At 45.9% G+C, this 13892-nt stretch overlaps 1 protein-coding gene and 1 pseudogene across 1 annotated transcript; one reads left to right on the top strand and one right to left on the bottom strand.

Moving 5' to 3' along the window:
• The first annotated feature begins 2353 nt into the window (after positions 1–2353).
• LOC123129962 (disease resistance protein RGA2-like) lies at positions 2354–6756 on the top strand (annotated as a pseudogene).
• A 1777-nt stretch (positions 6757–8533) lies between these two features.
• LOC123129960 (uncharacterized) lies at positions 8534–10367 on the bottom strand. The gene is made up of 2 exons (XM_044549917.1): positions 9926–10367; positions 8534–9538 (listed from the first exon to the last, which is right to left on the bottom strand). Exons 1-2 carry the CDS (start codon positions 10279–10281, stop codon positions 8908–8910), a joined length of 987 nt encoding a protein of 328 aa, XP_044405852.1. The 5' UTR covers positions 10282–10367; the 3' UTR covers positions 8534–8907.
• Between the last annotated feature and the right edge of the window lie 3525 nt (positions 10368–13892).

Genomic DNA, 13892 nt, shown 5'->3' with positions numbered 1-13892 from the left:
CTCCGTTCCTTCGTTTTGATTTGACTTCTATTCTAAGGCTGATGTTGTTCCTTCTTTTCGATTCGATTTGGCACACGTGCAGCGCGAAGGTGCACGACGTGTGGTTACTCTTCCACTCTGGTGGTCACCATTCTGCTTCCTCCCCTCCCCTCCCCTCCCCTGGTCCAGCAGCAGCATGTGCACTTTCAGATTCAACAGAGAGCATGCCTCAGTTTCAGATTCAGTCATAGTCAATGTACAAACATTCCAATTCAGTCTAGTTAATTAGTACACCTGTTCAACACTCAGAGGTTTATAGAATTATAAGCGATTTGGAACCTGTGATTATAGAATTAAGCCATGCGAACAGTGGAGGTGGGCAGTAAGGACGCAACTAAACATTTGGAACCGATAAAAGGTAAAAAATGTAATCCTGATCATCGGTGTCCTTTCTTGAGTTCTTCGGTGTCCTTTCTTTAGTCTGTTAATTTTACTAGAGAAGGCTAAAGAATCACATCCACGCTCTTGTATCATCCAGGCTATTCCCTCTGTCATACCCTATGTTTTCAAAGCGGTAAAGCGAAGTGAGGCGCTGGGGGGCATTGATTCTAAGTGCTAAAGCGTAAAGCGAGGCGACGCTTTAGATAGACTCTGAACCTGATGGGCAGTAGAATAGAGTACCATTTAGTGAGACATACATACATTGATTCTAATCCACTAGTGAGCACATATATTCTAATCCATCCACTAAGCAGTAAGCAACTAGCCAACTACTATAAGAGAGGCAGTAGCAGCACCTAACAGCAGATGAGCTGTGCATAGCATAACACATAACAGAGCAGGAAAGGCATGACATGATGGTGCAGATCTGAGCATGGAAGAAAGAGCAAAGGGAGGGGAAGGGGAAGAAGAGAGGGCAGGAGCCATACATTGTGGTTGCGCAAGAGTGGGGGTGAGGAGCTACAGCCGGAGAGGAGAGGGAGGAGTTGTGGCCGGAGAGGAGGAAGCTGGTGCAGATCTGAGGAAGCTGCTGCCAGAGGTGAGAGGAAAGAGCTGAAAGCCTGGAGATTTGCATGCTCTGGTTTTGGTTCTCTCTCTTTCTTTCCTCTACTGTAACTGTTTCACATGTGAGCCCAGTTTTCCCGCCCCTGTGTTTCTGCCCAGCCCTTTTTCCCCGCCAGAGATCTCTGTTCCCCTGCCTGGCAAGTCTAAGGCGTCCCATTTTCCCTAAGGCGCCAATCAGGACACCTAAGCGGGCGCTTCAAACGCTTTAATGTCTAAGGCGGACGCCTTAGACACATGTCTAAAGCGAGTTGGACGCTTTGAGCCTGGAGGGCGCTCTAACGCTAGCGACGCTTTAGGGACGCTTTACAAACAGATGTCATACCCACCTACTTTACATAGTGTAAAGCAGCCATATGTTGCCAAAAATTACATAAACCTGAGATTTTATCAAACCTGAGAGAAGCTGGAGCATGGCATGAGAAACTAGTGATCCAGCTTGACTCATAGCTTGAGGATTTTCATGTGTATGGTACACTGCAATGCCTTATTTGACCTAGGAAACAATGTACACCATATTTGTTTCGGCTTCTTCTCAGGGGAAACCTGTTTGATTAAAACAACAATTTTTGAAATTGGCTAGAGATGACTTGCCATATTGTGAATGAGTGAAATTTCAGAAGTGTCAATGTAAAGATATATCATGGTTACAAGTTCTAAAAATTGTGTCTTTTCAGATAAAGGTACACGCTGACTGCTACCGCCATGAGAACTCAGTGACATCCATCGTCGGCAGATGGCGTAACACAATCCCGGCTTGGAATCAATTATCACCCTTAATTCAGCTCAGTTTGTTATTACCTCTGTACTTCAAGTCTCGGTAGTGCAGAATATGTAAGCTGTCAAGGGCAATATCTGTACTTCAGAATCTGGATTTTGCACTACATGTCATGAAGCTGTCAAGTGTTTATCTATTTAAGTGTTGGTAGTGCAGAATATGTAAGTCGTCAAGTGCAATATCTGTACGTGTTATTAAGCTGGTGCTATGCTTTTAGCTATCAAGTGCAGGATCGTACATATAATGAGCTGTACATGTATGGTGGGGAACTGATCTAGAACCATAGGTTAAAACCATAGTTCCTACAATGGGTTAGATCGGTTTTGGTGAGGTTGTCATGTGGTTTAGTTTGGGCTGGGCGCCAATGCCAATTACGTGGGGTTAGTTTGGCTTGGTTTCCAAAACTTCATCACGTGGGTTCAGTTTAGGTATGGTTCGATTGCCCAACCATTCTCAGATTGAAGTACAAGATCTTGATAAAGATAACTAATTTTCTTTGACCCATGTTTTTGGCAGCAGCAGCTCGAGCAACTAATGGCAGGGGTTCTGAATGCCTTGGCGTCTTACGTGACCAAGACTCTCGCCGACATGGCCAGAGATGAGGTGGCCATGCTGATCGGGGTCTCTGGCCGGATCGACGACCTGAGCATCAAACTTAGGGACCTCAATAACTTCCTTGCGGATGCAGATAGGAGGAACATCACTGACGAGAGTGTTCGTGCGTGGGTGGACGAACTGAAGCATGCCATGTACCTCGCCACCGATATCCTTGATCTTTGTCAGCTCAAGTTCATGGCGAAAGGTACATCCAAGGACATGGGGTGCCTTAACCCCCTGCTCTTCTGCATGCGAAGTCCCCTCCACACCCATGACATAGGCACCCGCATCAAAGCACTCAACCAGAAGTTGGATAGCATCTGCAAGAGGGGACGTAGTTTCAACTTCATCAAGTTGGAAGCCTATCAAGACCAGAAGATCGCCCGACCTCATGGTAGTGACCGCAAGACACATCCTTTGCTCGAGCGGTCGGGGGTGGTTGGGGAGAAGATTGAAAGTGACACAAGAGCAATTGTGGAGATGCTCACAAAGGTAGTTGACAAGAGTGATAGCATCATGGTGTTAGCCATTGTTGGTGTTGGCGGGATTGGCAAGACCACCCTTAGTAGGAATATCTACAATGATGATGTCATCCAATGCAAGTTTGCGGAAAAGATATGGTTAAGCATCACACAAGAGTTTAGCGAGGTTGAGCTGTTGAGAACAGCCATCATTGCCGCTAATGGAGAATTGCCCAGGTCTGGGGGTGGGTCTCAAGATAAAGCCTTAGTTGTGCCGGCTCTTGCCAATGCCATCAAGGACAAGAAGTTCCTTCTTGTGTTGGACGACATATGGGGTACGGAGGAATGGAATGACTTGTTGATGACACCCTTTAGCCATGGTACCCCTGGTAGCCGGGTCCTGGTCACCACAAGACATGAAACTATTGCCCGAGGCATGAAAGCGATGCAACCGTACCACCATATTGAGAAATTGGGAGCCGAAGATGCTTGGTCATTGCTCAAGAAGCAGGTTGGTGTGCAACTACCAGTACAATACTCTATCTTTAATAATGATCTACTAATTACATTTTCATGTATTTTGTGTTCCCTACCTTAATTGCTCCTGCTATTTATCGTGTCAATGCTGCTTGATGAAAATTACTAGTACTCCAAAACTATATACTCACTACGAATAGCAGAGCAAGTGTCTCCACACTCCACTCCAAGCAAACTGCTTGTATGTCCACCATGGTTGAAGTTCATATTAGCTTCAAAAACTACTAGACTATGCCTTTACTATTCAATTCTTGGAAAACAATTACATGCATGTACTTGCTGTCTAAATCACCAGTATGTAAATTTATGCTGAGAGTCACTAGCTAGTTAGATCATTTCATGTGTTAGAAGAATTACAAGGACATCAATCCATCTAGAAGTCTGGAAAAACAAGGCTTTATCTTGAAAGATTATTAATCAATGGATTATTCTGTTCTTTATTTGATTCTTGCCAACCTAATTTATGTAGTAGACTTGCCATTAGCCACTCAGAAATGTTAGTGTTCCTTATTGACAGTATGGCCTTAAACTCCTTGCAGATACTTGCAATGGAGAAAAGTGAACCAGCAATTGATATGCTAAAGGACATCGGATTGCAAATTATAGAAAAATGTGACAGGTTGCCGCTTGCCATAAAAGTAATGGGAGGCCTCCTATGCCAGAAGGACAAAGAACGACGTGCGTGGGAAAAGGTTTTGAATGATGCTACCTGGTCAGTATCTCAAATGCCGGATGAGCTGAACTATGCAATATATCTTAGCTACGAGGACTTGTCACCTTGTTTAAAACAATGCTTTTTGCACTTTTCACTCAAACCTAAAAGGACAATAGTACATGACAACGAAGATGTTGGCATGTGGATTGGTGAAGGATATGTTCATGGGGACCCAGAAAAAATGGAAGAACTAGGATTTGATTACCATAAAGAGCTAATACTAAGGAACCTTATAGAACCGGACACATCATACTCTGGTCAATATGTTTGCCAAATGCATGATGTTGTTCGTTCATTTGCTCAATTTGTGACTAGAGATGAAGCACTGGTAGTTCACAATGGAGAAACTGTTAACAATAAACTTAGTTTGTGAAGGTTTCTTAGGTTGTCTATAGAAACGAAAGGAGTTGAATTGGATGAATTTGAGTGGAGAAGTCTACAAGAGCAGAAATCACTGAGATCCATAATATTAATTGGGAATTTCAAGATTCAGCCCGGTGATTCCTTCATTACCATTTCAAGTCTACGAACCCTACATGTAGAATCTGCAAATTTTGCTCCATTGGCTGCATGTTTGCATCAGCTCATACACTTGAGGTATTTGGGAGTAAAAAAAATGCAATGACATAAAAAGCTTGCCAGAGGACATTTGGCAAATGAAATTCTTACAACACATTAGTCTAGAAGATTGTAAGAATCTTGTGGAACTTCCTGGTGGTATTGCAAAGTTACAAGAACTGAGATGTCTTGACCTTGATCGCACAAGGCTAATTAGTATGCCTAGGGGTTTTGGTGCTCTAAATTTTTTGAAGACATTGTATGGGTTCCTAGCTCACATGGATGGCAATTGGTGTAGTTTGGAAGAGATTGGACCTATTTCCCAGCTTAGGCGCATTGGATTAGTGGGTCTGGAGAATGTAACTGATGCCGCATTCGCCAAAAAGGCTAGGCTCGGTGAAAAGGTATGTCTTTCCATCATGACCTTAAGCTGTAGCACCAGACTAGGTAATTATGGATTAGTCAAAGAACGAGTCTTGGAGAAGGATCAAGGAATAATTGAGAAGGTCTTTGATGAGCTTTGTCCTCCAGCTCGCATAGAAGATATCCATATAACTGGATATTTTTGGCGTCAACTCCCAAGATGGATGATGTCGACAACAATGATACCCCTCAATAGCTTGAGGATATTACATATGAATGACTTGGATTACTGCACCCACCTCCCTGATGGCTTGTGTCAGATTCCATGTTTGGAGTTCTTGGAGCTCCGACATGCTCCAACAATCAAGTGTGTTGGGCCTGAATTCGTGCAGGGCTACGATCGCTGTCGTCATGCTTCATCCCAGGAGGTGTCTGCTTTTCCAAGACTGCACACAATGATTTTACATGGAATGTTGGAATGGGAGGAGTGGCAGTGGGAGAAGGAAGTGCAAGCTATGGCCGTCTTGAAAGATCTTTTTCTTCAAAGTTGCAAATTGAGGTGTATCCCTTCTGGCCTTGCCACCCATGCAAACACCATGAAAAAGTTAACCATCTACAGCATTCGACAACTCCATTATATAGAGAACTTTGCTTCTGTAGTTGAGCTCGACTTGTATGAACTATCCAACCTGACTAGGATCTCCAATTTCCCTAAATTGCAAAAGCTTGAGATTAATCGGTGCCAAAATCTCGAGTCACTGCAAGAGATGAATGCACTACGGAGATTTGTGTTGACACTTCACTACAGTGAGACACAACTCCCGATGTACCTGCAAACTGTAAAGCCAAGTCAGTTGCTGCTTGACAGCAGCCTAAGGGTACTCGCTTCCATGGCTTTGGAGAAGTATGGGGCCGGGTGGGAAATGTTCAGTCATATCCGGCATGTCGAGGCTTATACCAATGGTCAAGGCATTGAAAAGAGATGGCACCTATTGTACACGAGCGAGCCCTACAGCATGGAGACAAACATTGACATGGAGGTAATATATATACATACTGTTAATTTGTTTCTCTTTTCAAACATGTATAGTTAATCTGCTTTCTTAATCCGGTGTTTATTTGATTCCATGTTTCGCAAAAAAGAGAGGAAGATTCCATTCCATGTTAGTAGTTAATCTGCTTTCTTAATCCGGTGTTTATTTCATTGCATGTTTTGCAAAAAAAGAGAGGAAGATTCCATTCCATGTATAGTTAATATGCACTTACCATTGTTTTGTTTTGCTTGCCATTGCCAGGAGTGCTCATGGTCATTTTCTAAAAAAGAAAAAGGGAGTGGTCATGGTCCAAATCAAAGTCTGAAGATAAGGAGGGTGTAGAAGAAGATAGCCAAGACAAAAAATGAGGAGAATGCATGAGCAGTCATCCCGGACGTTGGGACTCTAGGAGAGGAAGATGAGAAGTAGTACTAGTGTAAAAAATGCTCTTATATTATGGGCCGGAGGGAGTAGCAAATTAATTAAGGAGACAAGAATATTGTCATTTTCCTGCTGCTAGCTACGTGCAGCGTAGAGATCCTTCCCTAAAAAAAAAAAAGACTCACTGTGTGTAGTGGCCGTGGTTCCTTTAGTAATTTGGCATGTATATAAGCTATCTAGCTGCTGGAATGAAATAGCTGCATGCTCTGCTGCTGCTTATATATGTTGGTACATATGGTTCCCATTTCTGTCCTCATTATATGAGATGGAAGGGTCTCTGATTATGGTACTTGTGGGTTATTCTGCTGTTGTTGTGCATGCAGATGCAGATGCAGTTAGTCAAATGAAGCTTCAGTTTGGCAGATGTTGCTCTTAATTTGTGTCGAGCTTGATTTACAACGGTCATGTGATGATCACTTCAGTGTTGTTGGTACCCAGGCCGTGTGATGTTATGATTGATAATTCAGTTTATATTGTGGCAGCGTGAAGCTTCAGGGCTAGTAAGCTGTGAGGAATCATCACATTGTGAAATTCTCCTACCAATCAGGATCAAAACAGTGACAGAGGCAAAACAGTGGTGAATCAATCAACAATCAGTTGCATCAATCTGTTCCAACCCACACACACTTCAGAGCACATCTCAAATGGCAACACTAATTAAGGTTAAGATGAAGATGCAGATGCAGTCCCCATCCATTCATTCCAGACTAGAAAGAGCTCAGATCTTTGTTTTTTAAGGAAAAAAAAAAGAAGAAGAGCTCAGATCTTTGTTTTAAAAATAAATAAATAGAAGAGCTCAGATCAGACCTAACTTCGTGCCGGTCTGGAATAATCCATCAAAGGTGTAGAAACCTGGACCCTGCAAGCTAGCTGCAACAGCAAAATATAGCTAATAATATTTCATTCTGATTGATAAGAAACCATCTGGCTTGCTGCCTGCACATTGTTCAGGCTAAGCTAAAATCAATTTTCTTTCTGAAACCATCTCGGGGCCTGCACACTGTTCTTCTTACAAGTCAAAAACCAGAGAGAAAAGAGAGCACAAGCAGAAACCACAGAGCTAAGAACAACAACTATAGCAGGCTGCAACAGAGTTAAGAATGCCAACAGAGTTAAGAATTAAGATGCAGTAAAACAACAAATGGACACTCCACAAATAATCAGACGGCAAGACAAAGAAAAGAAGTGTTAACCCTGCAAACCAGTTGTTTCGCTCACTCCTATTGAACTCCAACATCTTGAAAAAAATGCAGACTACAGAGGACTAAAGAGTTCTCCCACCCAGCCGCACATAGAAGATTAGTGTAAAAGTACCCACTTTTCCTTCTGGAATAATCGGCCTGAAGAAAAATGTTACAGCTTTTCATAGCAAGCATACAAGTAATGAACCATTCATAAACTGAACCGTTTACCTGTTGCAGCTCGCAATGCACAAAAAATGAAATTAGTTACCAACCAAACTGTTCTCTCTAGTTACTGAAACCTCCGTATGTATGTATAATATAACCTCGGTTTGTTTGGCAAAAATGACAAGACTAATTCATGTCACCTTCATTGGTTTAGTTTTGATGATCAATGACAGATGTAAATGATGGGACTAATTCAAATAGGTCACCTTTTCTCAGCAGAAGTAAAATTCAGTTACAGGATTTAGGAACAAAGATAATTAATCTTAGAAGGATAAGGGGACAGAAATCAAAAGGCATAGAAGGTACCGAACAGAAAAATATTTTCTATGAACAATTTAGATATAAAATACTGAACTGCAATAACTTAGTACTGACTTACATATGGTGGAATACAAAAGACACTGAAATGAAAATGGAAACAGAGAATCTGGAATGAACGGAAACCATACTGATATACTTAGTGCAAAACGATGCAGAACAGTTCTGTTGCTTCGTTTCATTGTCGTATACGGAAGTTGGAAACACAAATATATCCATTGACCCTCATTTTTCAGAGATAGTAGGCAATGCTTTCTTGTCTACTAAATGACAACACCTCAGGGTTCAGGAATTAAATTATCAGTTTCATTAGTCATTAACAATGACCAAACCAGTATGCCAGTGGCAGAGATACTACAACAGAAAACCAACATCCATTTAGGACGAAGAAAACACTAATGTGAATTACCAGCTTATAGTGAAAACTCTGCCATGTCATACAAAGTTACCAATTTTCATTGCCCATCCTTGGCTCATGTGAATTTGAAATTAGCTGGCACTTCCCCCCTGTGTGCAGTATCATAGTCTTCAGCGAGGTGTGGCGCAGCATCCTTGTAAGGGCATATGTACCTCTGAACAAATACCTTCTCGACATAAGCGAAAACTGAATAGTAGTCCCTGTCGCGATCTAGCAATCCATTTGCCTTAAGAAACTTTACAACATAGTACCGGGGCCTGAGCCGGCCATCCAGGCTATAATTGAGCATTGCCGGCCGATGAGCGATGTACTCCGGTTCCAACCCGACCTCGGAGATAAGGAACTCTGATTTGCTCTGAGTGCGTCCTTAGAACGCCTCAGCACCGATGGAGCCCTAGACAAAGCAATGCCCACCTCAGCATCTGACCACCTGAACGTCTTCTTCAGGTAGTCCACTTTGGTGGCGATCTTCTCCTCACTTTTGAATGAGACAGCATCTAGCGCGTGCTTGAACATTGCAGAGCCACGGGGCACACCAAGGCCTTCGGCGCACTCCACCATCGCCTGGATGCTCTCCAGGCTGGTGTTGAGCATCCTCGGTGCGGAGCGGCACAACTTGGCAATATCACAAGCACCTAGCCAGCACTCCTGTAGGAGCGCAACGTTGGGCTTGACCCTCCTCTCGATGTCGGAGCCTAGGAGGTAGAAATTCCTGTTCAGAACCCGGAGGAGGTTCTCGGAGGAGCCCAAGAGGGGCAGGTAGTAGTGCAGTTTGGAGACGATGGCTCTACAGCGGAAATGGCCGGCGGCGGATGTGAGCGAGATAAGCCGCACGACCTCGGGACGCGAGAGACCGAGGCCGGTTAGCCAAGGTTTTGGTTACCGAATGAGGCAATTTTACCGAGGGGGACGGGTAAATGTGGTTACCACGGTTACCGACAAATATCGAGAAATACTGAGAATATTTCGAGCGAATTTTATAGTTGAATTTTGAATTCAAATAAGTGAATGAACGAATATTCGAACCAGAGACCTCTCAAAACAGGAACTAGGTTGCTACGAACATGCCAGAACCAACTCTAATGGCATTAATTATATCCTACGTACTTTACTGTAAATCGAGTGTTTAAATTCAAAAATTTCAAAAAACTGGTATTTTTTGCTCGGTATGGCGATTTACCGAGGGGCACGGAAATACGCGGTAACCATGAGAAATCTTGAAATTTCGACTGGTAACCAAAACCTTGCGGTTAGCTCGTCTACGTTACGGGCCAGGGTCTTCTCCACGCTGGCACAGAGGAACTGCGGGTCCTTTGCGACGAGGGCGGCGACGTCGGCGCTGGAGAGGCCGAGGCCGGCGAGGAAGGAGCGGACGGCGTCGGGGTTAGCGGGGGACTTGAGGTGGGAGAGCTTGGGGGTGGTCTTGAGGGCCTGCGGGCGGGTGAGGCCGCACGTGGAGACGAGGTACTCCTCCACGTCGAAGCTGCTAGGGTCTGGGGAAACGGCGGGCGCGGCCGCGGCCGCGGAGAGGAGTCGGTGGAGAGGGGAGATGGGGGAGGCGGAGCGCGGCGAGAGGAGTTGGGCGAGGAGGCAGCTTCGGAGGCGGAGCATGGCAGCGCGAGGTCGCGGCGGCGCCGGCGGCGAGGGAAGGGCTGGAGCTAGAGGAAAGTGATCAAGATTTGATTTTTGCGTGGAAGTGGTCCGGTTCGACCTGGATGCTGACCAAGTGACCCCACGCGTCAGTGTATCTCATAGAGGAGGAGGGCTGGAGCGACATGTACAGTTGAAAACTTAGGGCATGGGCATCCTTCAAGTTGGACGGCTGCTCCACAGGAAAAGCTGATGATGTGAAAGAAAAAAGAAAAAAAGTTAGTGCTTGAAGAGAAAAACGGAATCTTGCAGAGGAGACCGGTGCTTCATCCAAAAAAGTGAAATAAAGCAAAAGAGAAGAGTTGGTTGTGCGAGATGTGATGCATGTGTAAAGAAAAAAAGTAAAAAGATAGTAAGGAAAATGATGGAGATGTGGTCCGGTCAAGCTATGGCTGCTTCGGGGATAGAAAAATTATACAGTGGTTTCAACCTACATGGAAGATGGGGCACCTACATGGTGTTGCCTCCATTGTAGATGCCCTTAAAGGTAGAGTTTTTCTTTTTCTTCTCCAAATAATTGTCTCAAAGTCAATTTTTAGCATGCTCTCTCTTACCTCCCATTTTCACATAAAAATAAGAGTACATAATAAATCCGAGACATTGGTTTGATTACGTTTGTCTCAACACATAAGAAGGAACATGTTAAAATTACTCGATCCAACGATCAAGAAATTGGATAAGTGAGGACTCGTTGAACCAGATCTCAAAACCGACAACTCAAGCCGAAGAACAACTCGGAAAAATTGAGGAGACTGCTCCAGTGGCTACTAGCGGTGTCTCGGTTGTGATCTCTCACCACGTCGTCTCCTGGCCTAGTGGGCCGGGCCAAGGATCCTATGTCGGTTCACCAGTGGGTCATGTTGAAGCGGCCCATGGCATATGAAATGAAGGCTCCTGAAGACTTGTCGTATACTCCACAATGTAGGAAGTCATGTATACGAGTTCTCTTCGTACGCCGACTAGGATATAGCCCTATATAAATCGAGGGATGAGGCTCGTGAGAAACACACAACAATCTCAGGGTAGATCGACTGTACTTTGTACTTCCATCCTAAAGAAACAAAATGCAAACAAGATGTAGGGTTTTATCTTCAAAGAGAGTCCAAACTTGGATAAAAACTTGTGTCATTGTTACCATCATCTCAAGACCCTTAGTGCAGAACCTCCTACCCGAGATCTACCGAATATAGCTCTATCACACAACGCACATTAAATCGGGTGATTTGTAGCCGGTCATCCCCCTTATCCTCCCCCTCGGCCCACAGCTTCGCTTCCTTCTCTTGAGAAAACCATGGTGGAGGTCCCTCACGTGCAGACACCAGTGAGCCAGCTTCCTCACCTCGTCGGCGCCGGTCGCTGACTTGCCTTTGACGCTCGCCAACGCCGTCGATGACAAATTCCTGGTCGGTTGAAGAAAATATAGGTGGCAGACAACAGCTTTTCCTAGTGTCGCCGTTCAACCTTGGTATCACCATCGCCCCCGATGGTTGCTCTGCTCCACATCAATGGCCATCCCAACAAATCGGGTCGCCGGTTTGCAGCTTTCGTCGTGAATCCATCGATGTAACCAGTCATTGTGGAAGCAACCACCAGTCATCGTTGTAGCTGGTCGCCGACTGGTTGCAGTACCGGAGATCGCTTGTTGCAACATTTCCATAGCATGTTTCCCCATAGCACAGGTTCCAGCACGGACGCACACTGGTTCTAGTATTTTCATTGCATGGTTCTAGTATTGTCATAGCATGGTTCCAGCATTGCCGTAGCACAGTTCCAACACGGGCATGCACCGGGTTTTAGCATGATCGTGCATCGGTTCTAGCATGGGTGCACACTGGTTCCAGCATTGCCATAACACAGTTCCATCACCGGCGTGCACCCGGTTCCAGCACGAGTACGCACTGGTCCAGCATCGGAAAACCTCTAATTCCAGCTTCCGGTGGTGCCTGGCACCACGATGGCTGGTTGTAGCATCTCGGCCTTGTGGTCACCATCCCAGCAGAGGTTGCCTACGTTTCCAGCAATGGCTCTCACCATCCGGTCATTCCTCAGTCATTGTCATGGTGGTTGCAACACGGTGGTCCCCTCCATGTAGCTCTGCCCATCATCAGTCGCAGCATCCCCGCACAGCAAGGGCTTGCGGTGCCTGGAAGCTTTGCAGCTCTCGGACTTGTGGTTGCAGCTCCCTGCGGGGGTGGTTGCAGCTTTCTGGCTAGGTGGACGCAATATCAGATGAGTTCACGGCAAGGGCATTGGTGGTATTTGGGGAGGCGTCGACAGCAGGAGCGCAGTGGTCGGTGGTTGCTGGTGCTGCAGGAGGGAGGTGATGGGGGAGAAGACGAGGGGCTGTTGTGGCCTGCAAAGGAGAGAAGGACCATGGAAGGAAAGCAAACGAGTTGGGTCACAGCGCATGAGGGGATTGATCAGGGCAAGGTAGGGTCGCGTGACAGGATTGATCGTTGGCGTGAAATAGGAAGGGCCACAACAAGTGGGCCAAGCTTTCGGCCGGCTGGCTGATTAGAATCATTCACCCTCAAGTTAATCAGTTACTTTCTTTTTGCAGGGCAAGTTACTCAATAAATTTTTTTCGGGGCAAGTTACTCAATATCTTAGCACTACTAGCATGTCTTTCAGCAGTACAATGGAAACTATTTCAGTTTTTCATCATTTCAATAGTATGAGCACTAAGAGCATCTATAGCCGAGCACGCCAAACATGTCTCAAATGTCCGGGCGGATGGCCCGGTTAGTGACCGGTCAAAAAACCGATCCAGACGGACGCCTCAAACCGGCCTCAAACGCACAGACTGACCGGTACCCCTCATATGCAGCCCAAATATGAGGCGGATATGGGGAGGCCCAGGAGTAACTGGACTCGTCCGTCACATCAGATCCGCCCCACACTAACCCACCAGACCGCATATATTTGTCCTCATTCACTCACTGGATCAAACCCTAGTCGCTTCGCCACCGAAGCTCCCGTCCAGCGATCTCCAACTTTCTTCGGCATGGCGGGGCAATAGTGTTGGGGAACGTAGCATAAATTCAAAATTTTCCTACGTGGCACCAAGATCTATCTATGGAGTCATCTAGCAACGAGGGAGGAGTGGATCTACATACCCTTGTAGATCGCGCGCGGAAGCGTTCAAGAGAACGGGGTTGATGGAGTCGTACTCGTCGTGATCCAAATCACCGATGATCCTAGCGCCGAACGGACGGCACCTCCGCGTTCAACACACGTACGGAGCAGCGACGTCTCCTCCTTCTTGATCTAGCAAGGGGGGAGGAGAGGTTGATGGAGATCCAGCAGCACGACAGCGTGGTGGAAGTAGCGGGATTCCAACAGGGCTTCACCAAGCGCTGCGGGAGGAGGAAGATGTGTCATGGGAGGGAGAGGGAGGCGCCAGGGCTTAGGTATAGTTGCCCTCCCTTCCCCCCACTATATATAGGGCCAAGGGAGAGGGGGGCGCAGCCTTGGCCCTTCCTCCAAGGAAGGGTGCGGCCAAGGGAGGAGTCCCTCCTCCCCAAGGCACCTCGGAGGTGCCTTCCCCCTTTAGGACTCTTCCTTTCCCTCTT

This window comes from Triticum aestivum, chromosome 6A, assembly GCF_018294505.1.
Source record: "Triticum aestivum cultivar Chinese Spring chromosome 6A, IWGSC CS RefSeq v2.1, whole genome shotgun sequence".
In the NCBI taxonomy this organism is placed as follows: Eukaryota; Viridiplantae; Streptophyta; class Magnoliopsida; order Poales; family Poaceae; genus Triticum; species Triticum aestivum.
Note: the sequence above shows the minus strand (reverse complement) of the source record. Positions and strands in the feature narration are given on the sequence as shown.